Here is a 27,908-nt window from a genome sequence, read left to right on the forward strand (position 1 = left end):
AGGTCAGGCTAATCACGGCTGGCTCGGTGCATCGTGACTGTCTCGCAAGTCAGATTTCACCCCCCCAAACCCCCCCAAGCCCTGTGCGTTGGAGGTGCGTCTGCGCAGGTGCAATGCGCAATCCTACCAGCCGGGGGAGCTCTTCCCTGGAGAGCTGAGCCAAGCACCGAGCGGCTCCACCCGAACCCGAGTGTTCAGCTTAAGGGTGCATGGCATTTCCAAAAGCAGAAAATGTACATGCAAACAAATTTACAATGCATGCTTCATTCCTGTCATTGTCTAATCCATTTATTTAGCCTACATTCATCAAATGTGTATCATTTTAAAAATTGCGATGGGAAGTGCTTGCAGACGGCCTTGTGTGTCTGCAGGCGCTCTTAAAATATCATACTACTGCAGGCTGCTGCTGCTGCAGATTTTTTTTTTTAAAGAGCACGTAAACATTGTTAACTCTACCTTGCCCCCTATAAACTAAAGACCAAAGTCATTTGTTCCAGTGCTGCCTTTTAGCTTCTGAATTATATAAATTTGGGGTTAATTTGTTGAAGGGAAGGTCTTGGTAGTGTTTCTTTTGTGCGTGCGTGTGTTTGCGGCTGCAGGAGATTGAGTACGCCTCCTGGAGAGGCTGCTCCACCAGGGTGTGTGTTTTGTGCCCCGATTGAGAAGGCACGGATTTTGCTACTGAATTAAAACAGAAAGGCTGAATTTAATATTGCGCATTTCCCTCTCAGAATCATTATGAAATGCAATTTACTCCTCCGCTGCTTTCAGCCAAAGCTTAATTATGGGCACATCATAACCGCTTTGTTTTCATATAGATCCTGAACAATAGTCATTTGTCAAAATGTTCTTGTGTGATTGGTTCATTTTGCGAGGAATGCGGAAGGCATTCGTCAGCAGTGGGATATTGATTCATTGATTGATGTATTTGTGGGTTTATTGATTCTTTTAAGTCTTCACTGAATGACTGAATAAACATTCTAGTCATTTATCTACTTTGGTTATTAAAACCAGGTCTTTGAGTTTCTTTTCTGGGAACTGTAATGGGGGCAAAATGACTAGTTTCGCCTCCCTGATGAATAAATCTATCACAGGAATTAGTTGCGCTGAACACGACAAAAAAAAACCCCCCCAAAAAAAACCTGTTTTTGTAACTGAAGATGTCAATAATCAGAGCAGTATGTGGTGGTGAGGTTTATGAAAAAATCTTTCCGTCCAAAAGAAAATAAAGCATTGCGAAATGAAAAGATGCGAGTATCTCAGATGGAGTGAGAAAGGTGCGTAGGCTCCATTGTTGCAGATGGCCTGACCTTTTACTCCGCTCCCTTGTTTTACTTGCAAATGCGTGTTTCCCGGAGAATATCGAATGCGTGTTGGTGTTGGCTATTTTGGAGCCCACCTGGTGTTTGGTGGACGGGGAGCGGGGGGAGATGGTGTCACGTAGCGCAGGCCGTGCACAGGGGATGGCCTGCATTTTGGCTGAACCTTGGAAAAAAAAGAGAACCACAGATTGCCTGTGCTTGAGTGTTTTGTATTGGCTGGCACCAGAAGGGTTTACTGCTTCAATTCCCCTTCTTCTGTCAATTGCTTTAATAAACCTTACCATTTTTTGAGAGCCCCCCCCTCGTTCTTTTAAAATTGATTCCCACAATGCAATTGTTGAGGATTTACGTGCTGTTCAGTTTATAGGAACATTCAGGCAGTTCTGTTTCCACAGGCTTTTGAAAGAGAAAATTTACTGAATCCTTCTGTGGGGCCAATGAATGCACGGTTCTCTAATTTGGTATTTTATGGTGAGGGGTGTTTGTAAAGTAGAACTGAACTGTTGTTGGGGAAAAACTGCTTTGTCTTGTTTTCTGTGTACTTGCACTTCCTTCTCTACTTGGAGAATAACTGCTCAATCTCCTGCTTTGTGATGCAGTTTCTCTGTAATTTTATGTGCTATAGGCAATGCAAATGGGATTGTCCACAATGAGTGGAAGGTTCCCCAGTCACTGTTACTGGTTCCATATACTGGTATATTTCCCTTTGGTACAGCACTTTTCAATCATTCAGTTGTTTATTCATTTTCTAGTGACTGTTATGGTTATAAGCTGCCCGCCTTAGTTCATGTATGCATATGTGTGTTGCTTTCCAAGATGGGGGTAGGGGCATTTGGTTCATTTGTTTCCATTGCCATGCAAAACCAGTTTTCCTGCGATCCTGTGGCCTACCTCTGGACACAGCCTTTAAATGTGGAGGGGGGGACACATTTGGGCTGGTTTGAGTGATTGAACATTACACACGTTATCTACAACTGTTGATTTTATGTCCAAGCTTTGTCTCTGAAAGTCACCTGACATGAGTGTTTCACTGCCTTTTCCAGCTCACCTCAACAGCTCCCTCCTTCAACTCTGGTTTACAGGTGTGTGTGTGTGTGTGTGTGTGTGTGTGAGATAGAGGTGCACTGCTGTACAGATTTACAGGTGTGTGTGTGTGTGTGTGTGAGAGAGAGAGAGAGAGGTGCTCTGCTCTTCAGGTTTACAGGTGTGTGTGTGAGAGAGGTGCTCTGCTGTATAGGTTTACAGGTGTGTGTGTGTGTGTGTGTGTGTGTGAGCGAGGTGCTCTGCTCGGTGGTGTGGTCTCTAAAAAGAGGGAAATGAGGAAGTAGATGTCATAGTTATGCTTTGGATGCCTGTGGCTTCCCATTAGAAGTGCTGTTGCTAGACTGACAGCACTGACCACCCGGGACTCTGAGAATGTTCTGACAGGGAGAATGTGTGCTACTCCAACAATCCCAGATAATAAGATTTGTCATAAGAACATGCTGGAAATTGAGTTTTTTTTTTTTTTTTTGGTTTGTTTTTTACTGGCCGGTGTCTGTGTGCTCATGATAAGCCCCTGTTTTTGGTATTACAATGATAAGTACAAGTTGTCATATTGTGGGCTGAAGGAGGAGAGGGGGATGGATTGATGGTTAAAAATATGCATATTTGTGTGGATGCTTGCCTTTCTTGTAATAGTATTACAGCTCTACAGAAGACTTGAGCCTCACTAGACCCCTTTATTTTCCTGGAGCCTTTGAAGGAAGATTCAGGCGAAGCTATTTTTAGAACCAATCCATTGTTTGAAACCCATTAATTTGCAGATGTTTGAGACGTCATTTATAATTTAATAGCCGGGAAAATTAATACTTGCAAATCGTGGCTAATTAACATGCATGGAAACCTTCTCTTTGATAAGGGAGTGGACCTTGATGGACGGTGGGGGTTCAGCGCTGGTTGGGCGGTGGCCTGCCAGTCCCCTGTCACCCGATAGGCCGTTTCACCACGAGACTCAACCACTCAGCAGTTCCCAACAGCCCTGCAGGGGCCTGGCTTCTAGAGTTCACGCGTTCTATAAAGCATAATTGGTTTGTAATGTAAGTACCAGCTTGCGCTACTTAAAACAGATGGCGAACGGTCTCAAATCCCATTTCTCATGCTCGCAGCGGATATCAATATAGAGAGCGTTCCCCAAACCTGCTTTGACCTTTGGTGGTGGCGACGCGTGTCATTTGGAAAATTTAGATCGGGGCAAAGTGACATTTTTCAATTTGCAGGAAAAGGGAGAGCAAGGTTTTTTTTTTATTATTATATCGAGGCTGTCAATCACAGCTTATCCCACCCCAACGCTTCGCGCAGACGAATGATATCAAGGCGAAGCGGGAAAAAACGAATCGCGAAGCGACCTAGCGTTTCCGCAGTAAGACACAGGTTGTTTACTGTCTGGAGGAAGACGTGGAGGCGCGGGGGAATGTTGCGATGCTCTCCCTCCTGTCCGTGCTGGCTCCCTATTGGCCGGTGGCTGAAGAGCCTGATAAACATTTCAGCCTCTCAACATCTCCTGCATGTCAGTGGGAACACGCATTGATTTTGGCTCCAATTTAAAAAAAGAAAAAAAAAAAAAAAAGGGTATCATTAGTCATACAAGTGTTTCATTTATAACCCTAGCCTGGTGTAATGATTGCAGCTCTAATTGGATTGCGTGGGGTCCTTGGGTCTGGGCCTAAGGAAACTCTTCTCTGATTCGTCTTTTGGAAGGGTATGCCTTTCTGTCTACCTGTGCGATCACAATTTTCTTCTTTTTTTATCCTTGTGTTTTCCCCTTTCCTTTCAAATAAAAATAAAAATGTTTGCGTCTTAATTTAATATTATGTTTTTAAAAGCAGATGCGTTATCATCTCTTGTACCCCACCTGTGTTTTCTCTCTCTGGCTTTTATTCTCTGCTTGCTGTGCAGTCTGTGCCCATGTCCAGCTGATGGAATGACTGCTCTTCTGCAGATTATAAAAACAGGGCATTACCCTTATGGACTTCAGAATGGCCAGCCCAGCGAAACTCTGTGGTACACTACAGAGCGGTCAGCCCAGCAAAACTCTGTGGTACACTACGTAAACGGCCAGCCCAGCGAAACTCTGTGGTACACTACAGAGTGGTCAGGCCAGCGAAACTCTGTGGTACACTACAGAGCCAGGGACTTGTGCAGTTGCCTGTAGCAACGACGGACTGTGGAGGGGGTGGCTTTGGGGGGTGGGGGAGTGGGGGGGTGGGGGGTGGGGTGGGAGTAGCAGCTCTGGAGCCTGTTTACTGCAGAAAGCTCAGTGGGTTCAGTGATTTTGGGTCAATTCACAAGGCAAAAAAATGAAGTGCTAAGGCATTGGATTAGGAGTATATATCACACAGCACGAGATATCCCATTAAAGGACTGTGAGATTGGATCTAAATGGAGATTCAGAGATTTTCATAGATAGATAGATGGGCAGATAGATGGACAGATAGATAGATAGACAGACAGACAGACAAACAGACAGACTGACAGATAGATAGATGGGCAGAAAGATAGACAGATAGATATATAAATAGAAATATAGATAGATAGATAGACAGACAGACAGACCCATTGCCCACGCGTGTTCCACCCTTTTGATTATGTGCAAATATTGCCCTCAGTGCAGTCTCTAGTGGTTTGGAGACACATATCTGATCTCAACTCCAGCCCTGTATTTTCAAAACAGTTCTGGCGTGTCTCAAGTATGACCTTTCTCTTGTACCTTTACTATTTGCATTCAACCCCCCGACCCCCCACCTCGCCTTGTCTGAGCCACTGATACAAACCGGCACTGTGTGATCCATATTCAAATATATTTAAATCAGCAGAAGCATGTTTGCATATGAAATTGAGGGATACAGTTGGGATTTGCAGCCAGGTTGTAAGAATGCTGATCAGTCGTGAGCTGGACCTGAAGCATTTGAAGCTGAATAAACATTACTAATAAGGGGGGGTGGGGGTGAGGGGGGGGGCACAGACCTGGATCATAATGGTGATTAACACTGCCCTTTCCCCTCCCACGTCAACAAAACTGGACAAACAGAGAATGTGTAGATATGTGCAAATTATTTTCTGGCGAGATTAGTTAGTTTTGTTCCACATTTCAGGCCCCGCTCAGTATGTTTACAGTAATATCGAGAAAAAGTGTTCAGCGAAATGCTGGATCGGGAGGGATCACATTGTTTGTAATGTGCGAGGTTCTTTGCACTGTCCTTTGTTAATATTAGCTGAATTTCTGGGAAATAAAAGACTGAAAAGGTTGTATTCCTTGCAAAAGTATGTAGTGTTAGCACACAGTTGCTGAACGATACGCTTAGTTTGTTCTACTAACTACCTGTCAAAAACACAACAAAAAAGAATTTTTAAAAATGCAATAGACCCGTGGGTCATTAATTTTTACTGCGGTCACTACTCCTTTTCAAGATTCAAGAGCGAACATTGACTAAGATCACAACTCTCTGCATCCTTAGGTAACACTGCAGCAATTTCGGGGAGAACTGATTATTTTTACAATATGTGTGATGTCAGTATCTACCGAAAGAAAATTTTTGAAAAACTTAAATGCTCATTTCTGGTGACTGATAACAGTATTTATTCATCTTCTGTTAACAAATACGTCTGTAGCTGGCTCACGCGCTGTATTATTGGATGTGATTCTGTTTCAGCTTCTTTTGCGTTCTCTGGTAATTGAGGAGTGGGAGATGACTGAGTAAGAGAGCTGCGTCTGTACCCGCTCGTGACTGTGCTGTCCATGCAGAGCCTGATCAGTCGGACTGTGACCGTGTAGTGCCGGTGCATCGTAGAGTACCGCATGGTTCACAGATGTATTTCTGCTACCGGCCAGAGAAGCGCTACTCTGTGGCCCAAAAAGTAATCAATAATCTATTATTATTACAGCCACAACTGTTTTTGGACCCGTCACGGTTGGTTTTCCCTTTCTTATGGGGGGGGGGGTACCTTGTTCGCTATGGGGGGTTTCCCCCCCCCGCCCCACCCCTCAGTTTTCCCTCAGTTCGAGCCCTGTGGGTATGTATGGTGGATAAGGATGACATATGAATTTGAGGCCAAGAAGGTCAACGTGATAAGAGAAGATATCCGGAAGCTCAGTAATTTTTTTGCTTAATGAAAGCTCTTTACTAAATGATTGGAGTTTTATTGGGCCCACCAAAATCTTTGAGTGAAGCCGCGCGAACCGCGAGCAGGTCATTTTATTTTAGGCGGGAAAAACGGGTGAGGAGCACCTCCGAGGCCTCGTTCCCGGTGCTCCTTCGCCGCAGCGGAGAGGAGGTGAGGCAGCTGTGCCGCCGCTCCTGACCGAAAGGTCTGTTTTTGTTCCGCCGGAGCTGGCTCAGAAGAAAAAAAAGGGGGGGGGACAGAATCGATCGCCGCTCGCCCAAATTGAGCTCGTGTCGAGCCGCGAGCTCGCCGCGGATAGCGCCGGCGCGGCCGTCCGCGGCGTTTATCCTAGGGTGGCCTTTGCCGCCTGTGCCGCGCTGCCATTTTGACGTGTTAAGTCATAATGGGTGTCTGCCATTCTCCGGCGGGGGCTGCCAATAACATGACGGGGATTAGGGGCCATTGCCATTACCGCCAAACCTCCGCTCCCTCTGTGAGGACCCGTCCCGTCGTCTTGTTTATTCTGGCAACCTGCCTCTCGTTTCGCGGCGTCGGATATCGACGCGTCGGTGTCGCGGCGAAGAGAGTTGGTCTCGCTCGGGTCAAGACTCGAGCTGGCGCGCGCGCGCTAATGCTGTCTGTGAATTTGTGCAGAATCGCGTCAGTTTGTGTGTCAGTGAACATAAATCGATGAGAATAAGAAATAAGCTGTAGTGATCTGTGTGTGTGTGTGTGTGTGTGTGAGAGAGAGTGGGAGTGTATGACTGAGTGTGTGTGTGTGAGCGTGAGTATGTGTGTGTGTGTGTGTGCGTGTGTGTGTATGTGTGTGCATGTGTGTTTTGTATTCTAAAAATAAGTGAGTGCACACGTGTGTTTTTAAGCACGCATTTGTTTTTATGTATGTGTGTGTGTGAGTGTGTGCGTGTGTGTGTGTGTGTGAGCGTGAGTATGTGTGTGTGTATGTGTGTGCGTGTGTGTGTTTTGTATTCTAAAAATAATTTGAGCCTTGAAACCAGCTGTTCATTCCTATTGTCTTTAAATGAGTGGCAATTTCATCCCCTGCAGTTCCATTCCAAATCACAGATGACAGAATGAAACGTTTACTGAGTTTGACGTGTTATTCACAGGGAGACCAGAGAATGCCCAGCACGTGGGACTCTGGCCGTGGGTAGACAATTTTCTCTTTTTAAAAAAAAAAAATGTAAACAGCCTTTCGGAAAGAAAGGCAACAGGAAAACAAGTGTGCCTTCAATGGAGGCTCACGGTGGGCGAAGCACTCAGACAAACAGATTATGTTTCTATTGTCTCCAGCTTAAATTAAGACTCTATACCACTTCTTAATATTTGAATAATAAGTTGGCCACCCACCGCCACCCCACCCCCTCATTATCAACTCTGTCATTTTCACAGATAATGTTAGCAGAGCCCAGCCGGGGATTCGTCACCGAACATCAGCGTTGAAATATCGCGAGCGTGAAGCGTGCAGCAGGCTGCGTTTCCTTTTTTTAAACTCTTCGCCCATCCTGGTTTTTGTGTTTTTCTGTCATCGTCCCTCTCCCCCTTTTCATTTTGAGCGGCCCAGGGAAGTTCTCGTTTTAGCAGATTACCAGTGAGAAGGCCTTGCAGCGAAGGGGCCTTGGGCTGTTGGTTAATGCAACGTGCTGATGAGCTGGGAGCCCAACACCACCCGGGGGTGTGGGCAAAAAAAAAAAACAGGTGCCAACACAGCAAACTGCCTGGAGTCGCCAGTTTTTTTATTTATTTATTTATTTTCTTTTTATAAAATGGCAAACATCCTTCCGATGGCCGTGAACTCATGGGTCCCTGGGTCTGTGTGCCTTGCAGCACCCAAGGTAATGTCCACTTCATTTCTTTCAGCCGCCCATTAGGCTAAGGAGCCCTGTTTCAGCCATTCGGCTGCACTCTGTCTGATGGGACGGAGTCATTCTGCTGTACGATGAAGGGGTACACACACACGCACACACACACGCACACACACACACGCACACACACGAACACACACGCGCACACACGCACACACACGAACACACACACGCGCACACACGCGCACACACGCACACACACGAACACACACGCACACACAAACACACACGAACACACACACGAACACACACGCGCACGCTCGTGAACTTTTTTACCCATCAAATGAGTCAAAATCAAACCTACAAATGTTGAGACGTACGGAAATGCAGCTGTAGCACTGTACCAGCATGCAAAGCACACAACTTCTCACCCGCTGTTGTCTGCGCAGCAGAGTAATACAGCATAAGATCTTTTATTCAGCGTAGCTAGTCAGGCGCAGTCGACATTAAAGACATCAGTGTCGACATACTTTTTTAAAATAGAAGTGCATATGCAGTTTGAATTCGGTTTGGTTTGCCATGCACCTTGGATAAGTTTTAATACCTTTTGTTGTAGAGTTTTCTTCATTCACTTTCAATGCTTTTTCACTCCCATCGGGATCATCACAAATTTGTCAGAATCTTCCAAATGTAGCGAAGTAGAACTATGAAATGGAACTGAAGTCCTTCAGCCGGAAAACAAGTTTCTGGCAATCAATGCTTCAGTTGTCTGTACTGCCTCTTTTAACTCATCTTTGACTAATATAAAAAAAAATTGAAGTCATTATGATCATCATAGTGTTCTACCGTTTCTGTAGTGTGAATAAAATCTAACACTGTCTTCTCTACATGGTGCAATATGTACATGCTTTCATGTGTACGTTCAGAATACATGCTTGTTTTTTTAATGATTCTGGCTAATTCTGTTCTATAACATTGCACAGAGGCTCCCATTGAGAAATTCCTTGAATTGTGCTGAGTTTCTTTTCACCCTTGCTGTACAAAGAACTCGGAAGTAAATGCATTCATTTGGAACACTTATACAATCATGTTATACAATCACTTATGCAGTAATTCCCCGTATTCCTTTGCAAATAAAAATACCTTGAGAAATTGGTCATTGTATGCCTTGGCATGCCATATTTATATCCTCAAATGGGAAATAACAGTAGATATTTGATATTCTCCTCCTATGAATGCATAGGTGTATGCATATTACAGTGTGGTGAGTAGGATAGCAATTATGGTTCTTATTCTTATCAGTGTATTTAGGAGAGGAAAGGGCGGACTGGGGCAGAACAGGTCTGGCTGGATGTTGCCTGTTTCACTTACTCATGTTCCATTCACACTAATCTTATCATTGATAATGAAGCACTGCAGTAAATAAAAAACAGAGTTGGCCAATCGGAATGATGGAAATCACACCTATTACGGTCTGGACACCAAGTAAACGTTCATGTGAGGAGATGTGTTCAGTCAGGGATCCAATTTTTTTAGGCAGTGACGCTATAATTGTTTTCCTCTCTTATCATCAGGAAGTTCCTTCGCAGTCTGATACCTGTTTTCACTGTCCTGATCTTATGCTGTGTACGTGATCTCTCTCTCACTGTCTCTCTTTCACTCTCTCTCTCTCTCCCTCTCTCTATTTCACCATCTCTCCCCGTCGTTCTCTCTCTCTCCCTCTCTACCCTCCTCTTCCCCTCTCTCACTCTCCCCCTCTTCCCCTCTCTCTCTCTCCCTCTCTCTCCCCCATGCTCTGTTCCGCTATCCTGAAGGAAGAAAAGCAGGCAGTTAATTTGTCTCTCGGTTTGAAAGTCTCATTAAAACGTTGATGAGCTTAAGGATTGCCTCAGGTGGAAGGGTCGGTTTATAGCTCTGCAATCCGACGCTCTCGTCGGCGCATTGCCTGCGGGTGCAAAACAAAGCATAAATGGCCGATACAATATAATCAATACCGAATGCTCTCGTTCCTGAACGCATTATGAACCCGTGCTTATTTATACACACTTTACCGATAGGGTGCTGATATCTTATGGCGTGTCTGTTCGCTTGCTTTTGCTTGAGACAGACTGCGTTTTATTACACTAAAATAAAAGCGCGTAAGAAAGATGCGGCTTTATTGCTGACTTCGAGGGTGGGGCTCATTTACTTACGGTGTGCCTTAGTGCTAATAGGAGGTCACGCACCAGGAGAACGAGCGCTTTTTTTATACTCACAGCGAGCCGCGTAGCCCAGAATAGGGAATTTGGTTCCCCCCCTCCCCCTTGGGGACGCACTTTAATACGCACACCTGGTGGAAGCGCAGAGTCTCAGAATTCCGTTTGTGACGGGGAGCGTGGAGGAAGTCATCCTACATCTCTTGCGTCAAGCTTCACATGGCCAGCACCGAGCCCAGTGCAGCCTGCAGGGAGTTTACCGTTGGAAAGCCGCTGGGGTATAATCTTCAGCTTATCACAGGGTGTAATAAAACGAGCTCCTCCGCTCAACCAATGAGGCCCCATTACGCTGGAGCATGTCGCCGTGTGCTGTGGCTCTAATTAGACACAGGCGGCTCCTGTCTCTCAGCCCTATGATGTCACTATCAGTCTTATCTACGCTGCAGATATTAATCCTGCCGTCTTTGTTCTACACCGTAATCCTCTTAGGGTCCTCTGTTGTTGTTTGTTTTTTTTATTGTGTTCATATTGGGTAAAACCGTCCCCTGGCGCACGGCGCTGAAGTGGTCATTGGGGAGGAGCGATCGCTGTTTCCTGCGGAAAGCACCGGAAGCGCGCGTCGCAGGTGTAATAGATACGAAGAGTGGGTGGGACGCGGTACAGCGCGTTAAGATTGCGTCTCGCATTTAAAGCAGAACGTCGCATTTAGCGCGTACCTCAGAACGCTATATAAACTCTTCATCCCGCTGGCGCACGGACTCGTGTTTATAAATGGGCGGGAACAACGGAAACGCAGCGTGCGGCGTATGCGATGTCTGCCTTTTTCGCCGGTCCACTCGAGCGCCGCTGGTCCTGCCCCCCCCCTCCCCGAGAGACGTGGGGGGAGGGGGTGTCACACGAGCCTTCTCGCCTCCCCGCGGCCGCTGTTTAATTTGAGATTAAAATCGTTCCCCCTCTCCGGCTGTTGTTGACCCCCGGAGGAGGCCGGCCGAGCCGGGGAGCCGGCGTCCTTGAGCCCGCCGCGATCGCCGCAAATTATTCCCCGCCGCGGTGCCGGCGAGGCGGTCGGCCCGCCGCCCGCCCGCCGTCTGAGACGTTTCAGCGCCTCGTGGCTCTGAGGGGCCCCTGACCCCGCTAATGACTGACACCTCTCCCGCACGCCCGCCCGGCCTGCTGCGCCAGCCAATCAGGGCGCCCGGGCTGCCTGGCACCTCCAGCGGCTGGATCATTTTCATTTTTCAGACCTGCCATTAATCACGACCAGAGGCAGCAGTGATGTCTCAGTGTTTGTGTGTGTGTGTGTGTGTGTGTGTGTGTGTGTGTGTGTGTGTGTGGGGGGGGGGGTTTGTTTGGCGGGGGTGGGGGTGGCATGTCATCCAGAGCATTACTGATCTTGAATAAGCAGAGGTGCATCGGGTTGACAGAGAATCAAACACAAAGGTATTGCTGACGCTTCTCATTTCACACTGGAGCCATTACATCTTGTCAGAACAGCGTGAAAGGAATTGTTTTCAGAAACCCTGCGAAATAAAAATTAATTAAAATGAGCCACTTTTGGGGTCTCACAGCTAAATGTACTGCTGCTTTGTTGATTTTTAACCTGGCGCTGTCTCGAACAGCAGCAGGAGAAGGCACCCTGATCATAAAGTATATTAAGTCCTCCCTATACCCAGTTGGGCTCTTATTATCTTCTGCCCGGCACTAGTGGTGACTCAGTAATGAAGGCCATGCTGGAGCTCGGTGGGTTGTTTCCACCGCACATAAAGGGAGTCCAGGTAGACTAACACCTGTCAGTGCCTGGGAGCATGCTGGGAAATGAGTCAAAGAGGGCTTTGAAAAGCTGCATCTGCCACTGCCTGCACACCGGAATCCTGATTACCCCCGCCTCGCAGATGTGCCTGTGTGCCCTGACCAGAGGAGCGCACCGCCCTGCTGCCGGCCCTAACGACGTGGAGGCCTGTCGGGCGGTTTCCCGCACCGAATTTCGGCTTAGGGTTTCGTCCTAAGAGGAGTTCGGCCTAAGCTAGCTTAGCGCGCGGATGGATGCCCATCAGCGAAGCTAACGAATGCTACGTAGGAATGCTTCAGTTGTTGTACATGTGGCGCATATGTGTAGTGTATTGTGCAGACAAAGTTCAGATTTATTTCTGACACGGGGGTTTCACGTTTGACTGTCTGTAAAGATGAAAGGCCAACCCTTCTGGTCTGTGGTGCACAGGAGCCAGTCTGTTTCCTACAGCACTTTTAAAGAACACGACCCTCCCCACTGTTTTAAGCCACACCCTCTGAACCCGTAGCCTGTCCGTTTCCTACTAAAAGTTTGCGTTTATATCCTGCATTGTGACCTTGCTCACTAAAACTTCAGCATTTATTGGATATAGGAAACATATTCATAAATGACCCTGATGTGTGGTGAACAGTTAACAGATACATATACTGTTATTACATACTCCTATTAGGATTGACATATTTTGGTCAAATTCCTTCTTAAAGGGGATGCAAATACTATTTTTGTATTATTTATTTGTTATTGTCTGGTATTTGGATTGTTTAAGCGGCTTGTTCATTTAGTATTGCATGCAGAACTCTGAATCTTCAGCCAGTGTTCCTGCAGGTAATTGAAAACGCCCTGGAGAAATTGAAAAAAGATAACACAGTGCTGGCTAATTTATCAATACAATAAACTGATTGGTCAGTGCTGCATTCTAGAGCGGAGGGGGAGCTGAAAGACAATTGGCGGTATACGAGTTCTATTGGTGTGCATTGACTTATGTACAGGGTCAGACTGCGCCTCCTTGACACAAAGACTGCAGGCAATTAATTTCGCAATTCCTTGTAAACATGGCCATATAAGGGCGCTCCTTTCACTTCCTGCTTGTGCTCTGCCGCACAGAGGGAGCTCTTGAGCTATGAACGGGGGCACCGGGTTTATTCCGAATGAAAGGTTTCTGTTGAGACTCACCGAGAACAGACACCTAAAAGAAGTCAAAAGAAAAATAAAATAAAATATTAAGTTATCATAGCCTTAGCTGGAACAGATGAGCTATCAGCTTTTGTGAAAGCGAGATGAGATTGGCAAGGATATTAATTTTATACCGAAAGTAAAATGTTCACACGTTGACCTTAAAAAATTGCCATGGAAACAAAATGTTAAAACTGCTCTGAGACAACACCAGCGCACTTGCTACTGACAAGTCCTTGTCACAATACAGCAGGCTGAATTGGGAAAAAAAAGAAATGTAAAAAAAAAAAACTTTTATCACGTTTTTAATCGATTTTAATGAAAAATATTTTGCATAGCTTTTAAATCAGATGTTACAAGATGAACTACAGCGCATATAATTATACTGAGTGCTGCAAGCTGCTGTATGTGACAGGAAAAAACAACAACTGCATTTCCATAACTGAGCTACAACAGTGTCACGTAATATGGGTGACTTATAATTTGTTGAAAATAGTTTTGTTGTTCTTTCATTTTTAATGCTTTTTCTTTTCTGTTTTGTGGTGTGATTTTCTCTGATTTTCTGCAAAGAGACATGTAAGGTTTGAACTCCCAGCCTCCGTGTCTTCCTTGTAGGTAAACCGTCTCACACAGTGATGGCGCCTCCATTTCCTCTCCGGAACAAAATAAACAACCCCGGCTACTTACGGGAGTAGTTACAGGAACTCTGAGGAAATGTCAGAGTGTCTCAGTCTGAAGTGCGAGGTGAAATAACCTCCATCTTGCTTTAACGCACAAGCTTTGATGTTGTGAATGAGTGTGAAGTCATGACTTGCCCTCTTTGGGGGTCATCTTTGCCAGTGCTCCATTTGAGCTTCTTTGAGGAGCTTCTAGCCTCTGTTCGGCCCATTTGACTCCCGTAGAAGGTCTTGATTGAGCTCTCTCTCAAGGTCTTTGAAAGAGCCAGGAAAATAAAAGCACTATTGCCATTCAACAGAGTACTTAAATGGCAATTCTAGCCACAGTGCGACGATAATAATGCAGTTTAAGTCACCTGTTTGATCTGGTTTCGTTCTTATAAGACATAAAACATTGACTTGACTTTCCTATACTGTTCCATGAAATTCAAATAAAGGGATAAATTACTACCTAGAAACAAGGCCCAGTTTTAAATATCATCATATGGCACTGCTGCTGTTTTGGCACATTTTCTTATTTGTTTGCTTAAAGCTCAACTTGCCCTTCCCAAAGGTACCAGGGAAGTGCTGAGCAATCATCCGCATTGGTGGTTTTTAAGAAAGTGGAATCAGAAAGGGAAACAGCTTTGAAACAACTTTACTTTTGCATAATTGAACATAAATTAAGTTTTATAAATGAAGTACAAAAAGTATATATTCCCAATGCAGAAAAGATAGAAAAAGTGCATTTTTATGCAGTACTAGGAAGAATGTTTTTTATTGTTCTGGGAATGCAAACACATTGCTGAGAGACAGCGAGGGTTTGGGGTTCACCCTGGGGCTACTGACCAGGGCAGCAACAGAGGACAAAGGTGTCTGTTTACCTGTAAATACACCCCCCAGCCCCCCCTACCCACCCCGGCCTGGCCATCTGCTCCAGCAGCATTCTTTGTGCATAACTACTGTCTGCCCAAATGCCGCCCCCGCCCCCCCACCCTTTTTTCTCTGACCGACCGTGTCCATTCTGATGCCTTTGTCCCGCTCCAGATGTGTTCGGGGAAGAGATGCCCCCTTTCTCCTTCCTGCCTCGCTGTCTCATAATCTGTCATCAGATGCTGAGCCTGTGGCCTCCCAGGGAAAAAGTCAACGCAGAGACATTTGTCATCCATCTGCAGTGGCAGGCTGGCTGAGAAGCAGAGCTTCATCTAGCGCCTCTTGTTGATTGGATACGCGATGTACATTCTGTTTCTGTTAAAAAGGGATTGATCCTATGACCTGGATTCTATGGATTCTGGATTCTAACATTTGTACTTGACTTATAAAAATCACAAGCATGAATTTTATTCCCCCCCCCCCCCCCCACAAAAACCCAGTTTGTTTCCCGCCAAACTGTCAACACAAGTAATTGATCGTAAGTCACTGTTAAGGGCGCATGTTAATTGATTCCAGACCTCGACGCAGCCAGTATGTTGCAATATGAGATATACCGTGCGGCCGATTTCCATGCGAATCTCAGCGCCTCGCTTCACCTCTGGTCAGCTCCCTGCTTTCCCATCAATTAGAATACGATGTAACTGACTCCATTTGATATTCCTCCTGAGATACTGTCCTGTATTCGGTTCCCATAACTGTCAAAAAACCCCAGCTCTCACGCCAAGTGACCGTTTTATTCTGTTTTGTCTGGAACAGTTGAGATTATATTTGTTTTGTCTGCGTTGGGCCGTGCACTAGCCCTGTCAATACAAACATTTAAAATGTTTTATTTATTTATTTATTTATTTATTTTTGATTTGTTCACCATCGGGACTCTTATCCGCGCTTATCTTGCTTGTTCACCTCTAATTTAACTGCGGGTGATTTTAGTTCGGGAATAAGTAATGACCTCCAGATTCAGGTTCGGGCGTTTTTGGCGTATCGTCTGTGAGCCGCGGGGGATGTATGGAGCGGAGCGGAGTGGCGGTGTCACCCGGACGACAGCGTTTACCGGATCCTGAGGGGCGCCGGGGAGAGCGGAGCGGCACTTTCGTTTCCAGCGCGACGCGGGGCCCGATAACGGACGGCTGTCAGACGCGGGGAGATACCGCGGAGACGGGCCGCGGCAGCCGACAATTACCAGCCGCGCGTTCGATAGGCCGACGCGCGACAGAGCCAGAATTCGCCGCCGCCGGGCCTGCCACCGTTCCAGTGGGAGGGAGCAGGTCTGAGGGGCTGGCGGCTGATTCTGCTTGCGCGCGGACAGAATATCTTGGTGGCAGTTGCTCTTTCCTTTCTTCTCTCCTGCTATCTTACAAGAAGAATAAAATATGCAGCTCATGCCATGGCCACTGTTCATCTTTTTTTTTTAATTTAAAAAGTTTTTTTTTTATGTGAGCTGTTTTGGATGAGCGCATCAAAAATGATGTAAATAATTGCAGTTCAGCTATGAGAGATAGTCCTGTATACTGTGAACTGTTTCCTGTTTGATATTTCGTATTTTTACCATTTGAAACCTTGACCTCTTCAACATTTTTATTTTAAGTGCCTTGTGTGTTGGCATTTGAAAATTTCCACAATACAATTCTTCCTTTTTTCATTATTCAAATGATTTCTTTGAGTAAATTGCTGGAGGAGGCGGAAAAAAAACTTTGAAGAAAAATTAAAAATTAAAAAATGGTATTTTTTGGCCCGCAGTTCCCAGTACAATAATAAAAATAACTATTGTACACTGCTGCTTTACTCAAAAGCACTTTTCATAAACAGATAGATGTTTAGTTAAAGAATGCCTCTTTACTAGGTCAGTTGGTAAAGGCACTTGCTAAAAATACAGTTCTGCTGCCATAGGCAAGATATAGCAGGCCCAACCAATTCAATGTGGCAGGTCAGAACTGACTCCGTCCCACTAGGGGGTTACATGTGCATACGTTTAATTATCTGTCTGGTATTCACAACCTCCCAGATGCGTGGTGCTTGCTCTCCTGTAGTTCTGTGTGACCTGTTATACAGGCGGTTGAAATTGTAGCCGGTTCCATTCGAGGAGCGTCTTTTTTTAGTTTCTATGTTCCTTCCGTTGGAGTGGGTGGCATGGCGCTGATTCAAAGACATAATGAACAATTCCATTTCCAGTTAGGGGATTTAAAATAAACCGAATTATTAAAAGCTAAATGTGAGAATTCAGTAAGCTGTGTGTGTGTGTGTGTATGTGTATTTCTGTTAAAAAATATATAAATCAATATGGCCTGTTCACATAAAGTTGTTCATTTAATGAGCATCTTTATAAAAATAGTGCTGCACAGCACAGTGTCATTACACAAATATTCATCAGGCCAGGTGCAATACTTGTTTATTATTTTCCAGTAATTACTCTTAGCAGTCCATTTATTTGCTTTAAATGATGGATTTTTTTAATTGCATCAGCAAAGATTTAAAGATTCACAGATTCCCCCTGGGTAAGCATCTTTGTTTAGCCAGCATATTCTAACCTTCAGGTTTTGATTAATAAATCCTTAAAATCGGAAAATAAAAAGCCGGGTTTTAATTATGATAACACTTTGCTAAGAGAGGGATTTGGGGAAAATAGAAATTAAAAGAAGAAATGGAGCGAACGTAAAAAGGATTTATTTTTCTTTTTCATCCGATTAACACGTCATTGATGGTGAATTATAATAATGTTCTGTTCTGTTTATAGTGTGGATTTAAATCCCCCCCCCCCACCCCTCCAAATGAAATTAATTGAAGAGTGCGCAAACTATTTACTGTTTGTTTTCTGGTTTAAACTGATAATGATATTTCCAGAGCACTTCGTGAGGAACATGCTTTCGACCATGGGTGCGTGGATCTTTTATTTTGTGTTAAACTGAATTGAGTGCAGTACATTTCTTTTCTTACGCTGATGGACATGTGAAACATTGGCACATTTTTCCCCATGGCAAATCATATTGAAAATCGTCAAGCAAAAAATGATTTGGAATTGAATGGCAGTCGTACAGCAAAGAATAGTGAAAAGAGTTTATAATCTAGTAGGAACTTGTCCATTTTATTTATTTATTTATTTACTTATTTATTTGCTGTGCACCATTCTCTCAAATTGGCCCATTTCCCACCTTTTTTTCTGTAAGCTAAAGGATCCTTTGTCTGCTCAGCCATTGCATTTTAGCCTCCCACAGTGCCAGCTAATCCATGGCAAGAAACTATCGGACTGCTTTGCTAAATGCTCAATTTCACTTTTGCTCCATGCAAGCCACTTTGCATCTTTCTGAAAGAAGAGCGTGTGGAACTGTATTTGTCCAATATTTCTTTTTTTTTTCTTTTACCACGCCGCCTGACTGTCTTTTAACCGACTCCTTTTTATTCCTGTCAGGATCCCTGAAATAAAAGGTCTAATAAGGAAAAGGTGATTAGGTATCATTATAGTTTAGGTGCTCGTGTGAAAATCTTGAAATGCGAGTAAATTAGCAGAAATACTGTACTCGTGTTTAAAGTCTGAGCAGTGGCATTCATTATATGTGGCATTACACACCTGACGGTGTCTCAGAAAGGGGTCCGTTCATTCCCACGCAACTGAAACTGCCGTTTCGAATCAGAATAGGCGCTCGCTCTCGCTCCATATCGATTCCCACATCTGTTATTTTTTTTCTTTCCCCGTGCTTTTAGGAATGTCGTTTCAAGGATGTCTTCCTGAAATACCTGATGTTGTAAATGTGGGGGGGGGGGAAGCGGTTGGGATTCATTAAAATTCGGCGTGCGGTTAATAAGCTGGGGCCATCGTGGGTTCTGCCCACTTCGGAGGAGAAGTCTTCACTTTTCGGGGTCTCTGGAGCTCGAAACTCATTTTACAACTGATTAAAGAGCTGATGTGACTGGGCTTCCCTGCCTCTCACTCTCCCTCCCGGACTGCTCTTATTTAGTAGGGAAGAATGCAGTGAACTGCAGTCTACGTACCAGTTAATGAACCCTTTCTAATGACAGCTGGCATGCCTTGTAATGTCAGTTAATTTTTTTTCTTTTCTTTTTTTTGTACCTTTTCCCCTCCATGTAGAAATGAAGTCTTAATTTGTAAAGTGCCTGGCCAGGGCTTTGAATCATGCAAACACGTCTTAATTATGTCATCTAAAATAATTGTGGTTGAGAACAGATAAGGTTATTAATAGAGTGCTATTATTCAGAATTTTAATTTGTTAGATGAACAATCCTTTCAACCGAACCACTAACACAAACACATGCACTCTCTGCAGTGGAGAGCGCATGCTGCGGTAGAAGCAAACATACTTCTATCTATCATTGAATGACCTTCTCCTTTTGTTTCTCTGTTCCGTTTGGCTCTTATTGCGTATGCGCCAGTGCGGACATCTTTAAAACCTTATCCTTTACACCGAATCGACAGCCTCGGCCCTAACGACTCTCTGTCTTCATTGTAACCTTTGAAAGCGTCGCGAGAGGAGGCTGAAATATTAGAACCCCCCGTCCATAAATTTCGTTTCCGAGCAGAACGGCTGACTGTAACGTTGACGCGTGCGCGTCAGAGCGGGTGATTTGGTGTTTTGCGTTGCGCGTCCGCTTGGCTTTGTGATGCGTGCATTTTCTTTTCTTTTTTTTCTCCCCCCCGTGTCAGTTTTCACCGAGACGAAAAGGGGACTATTCCAAAATTAAATGGGGCTCCTGGGTTCCAGTCCCATGAAAATAAATGTTATTTGGCGAGTGGTCGTGTAACGCCATCCACAGTAAAACAGACACTAAATCTGTGAGTTAAGCTGGGTCTGAGTAATTTGAAGAATTTGTCTTTTCCGGGTAGTTCAGTGGTTCTTTTCCTTTCCGGTAATTAAATTGGTGTTGAGCATCCCCAGCTCAACCCCATTAGTAACACTTGCTGATGCAAACAATTATAAACAAAGAAAGTATTTCAAATCAGCTGCCAAATTGCTAATTGTTTTCATTTTGGTTCACGTTTCCATGTATTAATTTTCTTTTGAAATGACTTGTAAACTCTCTCCGATCAATTAGCATTTTACACATTTGTATCCCATACCTCCTCCTTCGCTTACTCCTTGCCCTTGGTGCCCAGAAGTGTTTATCTCACTCTAGTCTTATTGTACAACATGAAACGGTGTAAATGAAACGCTGCATTATTAAAATTGAATTTACATTGTAATTCATATTGACGGCCTGAGAACCTCTCTTGCCTCCTGGTCCTCCAAGAGATTGTGGGGTTCCAGCAATGGCTGTAAGTGACCTTCAATAATGCTAACATAATGGAGTAAAAAATACATTTTTATTGAATGGAAATTTTGGTAAGCCAGCAGAAAGTACATTGTTAAAATCTATGTTTTCCCCCTTTCTCAAAATGTTCTTCTAATAGCAGTCAGTGAACTACAAGTTATACCATGTACACTTGTTTTTTTTTCAGAAGTAAAGAAATGGCCTGTTGCTTATTAAAAAAGTATTGAGGCCACTTAAATATAGGAAATGGGACATGGCATTATCCTATATTACGGGAGTCTATGACAGGCAATAGCAGCCTTTTGAGCAAAATATTATTTTATGATTTTACTATTTTACGAGTGAATATTTAAGCTTTAAGCTAAATTAAAGTTGAAATGCTTAATGCTTTTATGAACCTAAAAACAGCTATTTCTTCAAGAAATGCTAGTTGCTTTGAATTTTTAATTTTATGTTTTCATCGGAAACATGTTCACACCGCTCACCATATTGGATGTTCCTGGTGCCAAAAATATTTAAAACTTTTCTGCACCATGTCGCTCTACTTTGCAAGCTTGGCTTCTGGGCTCCGCATCTTACTGCAAGCACCTCTCCCTAGACGGCTGTGAGTTTTATTTGATGCTGCTCTCAGTACTGTACATACTGAACTGAATATCCCGCCTAACATCTCCAAGAACGCAATTTAAACATGGATGATTTGAAACCGTTTTAAAAAAATACCGCTGTGTACTGATGCGGCTAGATATTCAGAAATGAAACTCTCCATCCAGCTGCTAAATATTCAGAAACAAATCTCTCCTTCCAGCAGCTACTTAGAACCTGGGACAAGTGGTATTTCTCTCTGTGGCAACAGGAGGAAAGTCTCTTGCCACATGCATAGTTCCCTGCTGTGCAAAATGGTCTAGTAGCATATTCTGAATGCAAAAAAAAAAAACAACAAACACAACACCCACACACAAATGACGTATGCCGTTGTTTACAAAAATTATTGACACCCTTGATAACGATGCACCTTCTTATTAGAACAAATAGTGTCACTTTTCATATAAAGCCACCATTAAGATAATGAGCCTTCTCACCGCCTAGTAGTATCACCTACATCAGAAGTGCGTACTACCTCTACTGTAAACTCAGACACAATACTCAAAGTAAGACAAAAGTACACTCATGCACTGCTGTACGCATGACGATTGTGACATCCATGCAGCATACAGTGAAGGTGTTAAAGAGGAAAAATAAAACACTGTGATATACAAAACGTTAAATGCAATGACGTGTACACTGGATGACATTAAAATGAGCGAACCGTTATCTGTGACCAGTATTCATTAGTTTCATGTCCCAGAAATCCTCATACTCAAAGATGAAGTAGGAACTAAGAGGATTTGCCCACCCTCACACCCCCCCCCCCCCTTCAGTTTTTGATCTATGTGAAATGTGTATTTGAAAGATATTAATGTGACTCGGGTCGTCCTCTGTAAACAATGCTATTTTCTCGTTAAGTTTATTAATGATAGCCCAAAATGAGGGGTGCTTTATTTAACGGTGGCTTCCCGCTGTGCGCTCCGGTTGGCTTGAGTGATGGCTCGAACGGCGGACAGTTTATTTTTATTGCTCGAAAGCAGGGGATGACCCAAAAAAACGCTCGCGCTGCCGATATCACCGGTAAGAACGTGCTAGCATGACCCTCACGACCTGACGCTCTCAACTTTCATCCGAACCTGCTGGCATATGGAGCGCTACTTCTGCCGGGGTTATAATTGGGCGTCATGGTGGTAATGGTGTCATAATTAAAAGTAAGGCTTTTAGGAAAGGACACGGTTAGATTTAGACTCCACTGGGAGGAAAAGAGAATATGATGAAGCCTGGCTCTTAAATCTCTGTTTTTCAGTGTCTGTGTTTATGACAGCGGGAATGAATGCCTTTTTTTTCCCCCGTCAGCACAGCTCTGCAAACATTGTGTAAGTTTTCGAGTTTTGCCGTAAATCAGCCTCCCCTGGCACGTTCCCCCGTCTCTGGTGCTTAATGTCATGGCTGCCCAAGCTGCTAAGATCAGAGACTGAACTCAATTATTAGCAGTCATTGCTGTCAACACGCGACGTCGCTTATGAGTTTTTTTTTTTTCTTCTTTTTTTTTTCACACACCCTGGAAGAATGATGAGTGCTTTATCATTGTGAAACATCTTTGTGTGTCTAATCTATCCATCTACAGCCTGGGTTCGCCTAGGCCTCTGCCCCCCCCCCCCCCACCACCACCCAGCATCCAGGGATCACAGTGACAAAAAAATATGAGTGTTTCAAAGGCCGTGTTTGTGTGGCGGCAGTTTGAGTAACCACAGTACTGTCACCCCTGACATTTTACCCCCAGCCCCCTCTAGCCCCCCCCCCCCCCCCCAGATTCAGACACTTCATTAGGGGGCAGATAAATCCCTGGCAGGGGAGAGTGCTCCGGCAGCCCCCCAATGACATCATTCGGTACCCTCGGCTTTGTCCGGGGTCCTCCGGGTTGATTTGTGGGCGTGTAAAGCCCTCTGAGGGGACCGATCGCCCCAAAAAAAAGGAAAGAAAAGAAAAAAAAAAGGAAAGAAAGCGAGGGCAGCCACAAGGCGGTGATTGAGGGAGTCCCTGGCGCTGCCATCATGTCAGTCGGTCCTCACAACCTACGCGTGTTTTCAGGACCATTGCGCCTGACGTCGTTTCCCAACGAGGGCAGTGAACCGCGGCTCGCGCGGCACCTGCTTCTGCCGAAGGCGGTTTTGCGCTCAGCTTGTAACTGGACGGCAGGGATACCTCAAAGACAAGCCGTTTCCTTCTGACCAGTGTCACGAGAGTCAAGTCGAACGAAGCTCAGAGGCTCTTGAACTTAGTCGGTCGCCGACTGGCTTCACTTTAGACCGCTAAAACTTGTCAGTATTTCAGCCTTCTCTTGTGAAGGATGACCTAAATCAGATCACTCCGAATTGCTGGTGTTACTGAGTCATTCTGTGCTTCAAGGAGACCGCTGTGTCCCCATCTTTTTCCCCATCTATAAATTTAAACTGCTCTGTGTTTGGTTGTGTGACCACTTCAAACAGATGGGCCGATTTGAGAACCAGCTCCACGATCATTTATTTCACCTTTGCGGTGCGGTGCAGGATGGAAAGTCCGTCTGGAATTGGTAGAGACTAAGAAGGGATGAAAAACACCTGAAGTCCTCAGAGGAAAAGGGTGAAAAAGAGAAACATTTAGAGGTGTGCAGGCGTTGGGGAGTCCCTCGGCTAAGTTTCCATTAGCCTCCCTCTTAACCCTTGGTCGTCTTCACGGAGCATGGGTACACAGTCCGCCTCTCCCCGCTTCCTAAAACAAGCTTTTAGGAGAGCGCTATTCCTCCGCCGCCATCGTCCGCGCCGCGCCCCAGCCGGTCCCCCCAAAGACGCCGGGAGATCTTCTGAAGTCCTCACTTGAAAGGGCCGACCTCGATGGCGGCCGAGAAAAGGATCCCGAGGCCTTCTGTAAATACCGATTACCGCCAGGTTAATGAAGCGGCGAAACCCGCTGGCTCCCGTCCCAGAGAAGTGAGGGCGGGAGGGCTGGCCGTGTCGCTCGCAAAATCCGCAGCGGCGGAATCTTCCGCGTTTAACCCCCCTGTGATGTCCAGGTGAATTTCGGCCGCGGCAGGTAGCGGGCAGCCGCCGTTTGTTTCCCTGTGATAAATGACCGACCATAATACCGGTGAATTATCAAGAGGGTTGTGGTGAGACTCGCACCGTACTGTAACACCAAAACCCAAACGACGCTTAGAATGGAATTAGGTTACATTCATGATACGCATTCACAGCTGTGCGAAATTCTGATTCTGGTTGATTGTCTGCTGAGTCTGCCCCATTTTTATTTTTGCATTTACCTCAGTGGGGCTCCTAATTTGATGGCACTCTGGTGCATGTAATCCGCGGGCATTATCAGGGTTGCTGCTCGGTCCTCCCCGGCTCTCCACGGTTAAAATAAGCTTGCTCGGGAAATCCTGAGAGGGCGATTCTGCTGCATTATTGTTGTTTGGGCCATGGTAATAAGAGGGGAAACGGGGCTGACGCTGCCCGTGCTTAAAGGCAGGGGATGTTACAGCTCTCTAGGTAGCGCAAGCTGAGGCACGCGGTTCCAGCTATGTCCACGCTACTGCTTCCAGGGGTTGGTTGTTTGATTTTCATGTTTCTCTCTGCCACCCTCTCCCCCTCCACCCTATCCCCACCCTCTCCCCTCCACAGTGTCAGCTCAGATCCTGAAGGCCAGTCTGGACACGATGGAGCGGCAGATCCAGAGGCTGGAAACCGACATCCAGAACTTTCCCAAGACCGACGACAAGCAAGATAAGTTTGTGGAAAAGATGTCCATATCCTTTCTGTGGTTTGAGGTGTGTTAGGATGGGCGCTCTGATTGCTGGCGGCATTAGGGTGGACGACGGTCGAGGCATCACCTTTGGCCTGCAAGGTGCTTTAAGGACACTGTGTTCTTCAGGTCCCACGTAAGAACATGAGATGTTTTTTTTTCTGAAAAAGAAGCAATCCAGCCCATTTTGGCTCATGGTTTTGCTGTTCAAAGACTATCCAGGACTGGGCAGGCCTGGTCTTGGACACATACATGCATTCATATTACCCTTCCCTGTGGCGAGCGCTCATGCTTTTACTACGTGACCTGACAAGTTGTTTCCTGTTTTGGCAAAAGTGTGTGGGGGAAAAAAGCAAAACTTTTGTTAGCTTCTCTTTACTCTGTTCCCGCATTTTCTACCTGAGGCCTTCAAAGGGGTTCACCCCCCACAGATTCTCCACAGAACTCTCTCCCCCAACCCCACCACAAACCTTCCTTTAGTCTCTCTCTATCTCTTTCTCTTTCTCACACATTCACTTACTCTCCCTCTCTCTGTCACTCATTCTCTCTTTCGCTCTCTTTCTTAGTCATTCACTCTTTCTTGCTCTCACTCCCACTCGCCTGGTCACTCATTCTCTCTCTTACTCACTCACTCATTCACCTCCCATCGCTCTCTCTGTCTCTTCCTTAAACTCACTGAGATTTTCAAGACAGTTGCTGATGCCATACATTTCACATATTGTAGGGTTTTTTTCATTTTTGTTTTGTTTTCTTCCTTGTTACAGATATACTCTGTCATCAGTGCTCATCGAGACAAAAAGCAGGCTTAACATTCACACCCATGAACGCTGATGTATGCTTTGCCCGAGTGATTATGGCATTTTTATTCAAAGTAACAGCTGGAATGCTTGCGTTTCTGTCTTTCCTGCAATGAGCTTGTGGGGTTATTAACTGCAAGTCAGAGTCATTAATTGCGCTAAGTCTTCTGTGCTAATTTATTGAGTAATGATACATTCCACGTGTTCATTTGTCGCACTTCCGACAGTGTTCAGCTCTTTCTGTCTGCCTTCCCTCATCTCCTTCCAGTGGAGACGGCTTGTCCGGCGATTTAAGCGACGCTAAAGGTGCTAGCCTACCGTCTTATTAGCATTCTGGAGTGAGTCAGGGAGAAATTTCTTTAAATTGAATTTAGAAATTAACAGGAAGGAAGAACAGAATAAAAAAGGAAGTTTCTGAGGGTGGTTTCGGGGTAAGGAAAGACTGAGGCGGAGGAAGACATCGGCGATCCTAATGCGAGTATTGATTGGGCCGCTCCGTGGAGAATGTGAACTTGAGTGAGAGGAAATGGAGAAGTGCAGATACACTGCGGTAGCGCCTCTCCCCCCACCCGGCGGGACCCCTCCCCAGAGAACCGTAAAAGCTGCCTGCCCTTAGCCGGAAGCGCACTGGAGCCTCCTGCCTCCCCCGAGCTGTCACTAGAGAGAGGGAGGGAGGGAGGGAGGGAGGGAGAAAAAGAGAAAGGGAAGGAGATGGAAAGATGGACACATAGAGAAATAGTGACAGAGATGGACGGAGCAATAGTTTACATTCTTTCTTGTATATTTTGCTTTAACAATACTTGTGCATTTTAATGCACTAACTAATGCATTTTGAGATGCTGTGAATTGACAAGAAAGGACACACATTTCACATTTACACGCGCACACACACACACACACACACACACACACAGTGACAGAGCGTCAGGCTTATTATTTATGTGTTCACGTTCAAGTGTACTGCCCTAAATTCATTTACAATACTTACAAACGTATTTCCTGCCAATAAAGCATTTTTAAATTAAATAAGAATTTGAGAGTCGCAGACCAAGAAAGACAGAAGTATATGGCCATCCATACTGAGCAGTGTGACCACTTTGTCCTTCAGTTCAGAGATTCACCTTTGGCAGTATTTTTAGAGATAGAAGCAATGAGTAGCGGCTGCACCTCCCCCCCCCCCCCCCCAAAAAAAAAGTATTGGTGTGCGCCGTGATGGTGGTAACTGACAGTCATTGTCCTCTCTTAGGGACAGAGCAGCCATTCCTCCTGACCCAGAGGAATCCAAAAATACATTTGATGTTAGCTTTGTGGTGTGCTGGATCAATGGGAGAAACACACTCAGTACAGCTAGCGGTGTAGTGTGATTAAAACATGGGATAGAGAGACAGACGGGCATACAGGGTCACTGTCTCTCACCACACACTTACCCAGCCCCCGGTGGGCCACACTTGACCTGTGTTTGACCCCCTGGGGATCACTAACAGACTCGTGATAGCACTTGCCAGAAATCAAAATGGTGGTTTGAGAAGAATCTGTTATCGGGTGACATACTAATATGCTAAGAGCCACCTTCAACATCGCCAGATAAATATTGTTGCTTTGCCTGTCGACATCACTCAAAACACTCTCTTCCAGGTGCGCTGGCTTCAAGCAGCTCCATATTTTCTATATCTTTAAGATCTTGGCGAGAGAAAAGCATGTAATTTAATTCTCCTCGTAAGCTCACTCTCTATTCATCTCGTTGTTTTTTTTTTCCTCCCCTAAACCTTCAGGGGAGAAAGCATGAACAATAGTGGTGTGAAAAGGATTTCATATGCAGAACATTTAGTTTTCTACGTTTTTTTTTTTGAAGCAGCCAACTCATCAGATTTACTGCTTTGCCCATAAGGTACTGTGTCAGTGGGAACCTGAGAAAGTTATATTCACAGTGTGAGATAAAGCGATGGAAGCCAGAAGAACAGAACTGATTTGTCACAGGTTTTGGTTTGAATCGGGTTTTTCGCTCTTGGCTCATCAGATATATCCGTGTCACACTTCACAGGATTTGTCTAAATGACAGCCCTGGAATATTGCATTACCGGCGTGTTGCTTGCTATTTTTCTCGTCTGGTCCTGCGACTACACGTCTTAGACGAAGACCTTGTCGGCATCAGAACCCGGAGTTGGAAGGCTTGGCTTTGTCATATCAATTATTTTATTTATAAAAGACGCAGAGGCTAGGAATTCCGGAGAGATAGAGATGCGCTCTCCGAGAGCAGCTGTGGACGGGAGGTGAATGGAGAAAAGTATGCCTTCACCAAAAAAAAAAAACCACACACACACACAGCACAAATTGAAGTAACACATTTGATGGTCCCTCATCCCTGCAAAAGGTAAAGTAGCACAGCTCACCGTGGAGTTCTGAGATAAATCAACATGCTCCACGGGGATCTTTAAAAAAAGGGCTTTCCAATAAAGC

General features: G+C 45.1%; 1 protein-coding gene across 1 annotated transcript in view; it reads left to right on the plus strand.

The window, feature by feature from the left end:
* diaph2 (diaphanous-related formin 2) overlaps positions 1-27,908 on the plus strand; it is a 446,422-nt gene that overhangs the window by 313,080 nt on the left and 105,434 nt on the right. The window contains 1 exon segment of the mRNA XM_064329326.1: positions 24,534-24,657. Within this exon segment, the coding sequence (XP_064185396.1) occupies positions 24,534-24,657 (124 nt within the window).

This window comes from Anguilla rostrata, chromosome 3 (genome assembly GCF_018555375.3).
Source record: "Anguilla rostrata isolate EN2019 chromosome 3, ASM1855537v3, whole genome shotgun sequence".
NCBI lineage: Eukaryota > Metazoa > Chordata > Actinopteri > Anguilliformes > Anguillidae > Anguilla > Anguilla rostrata.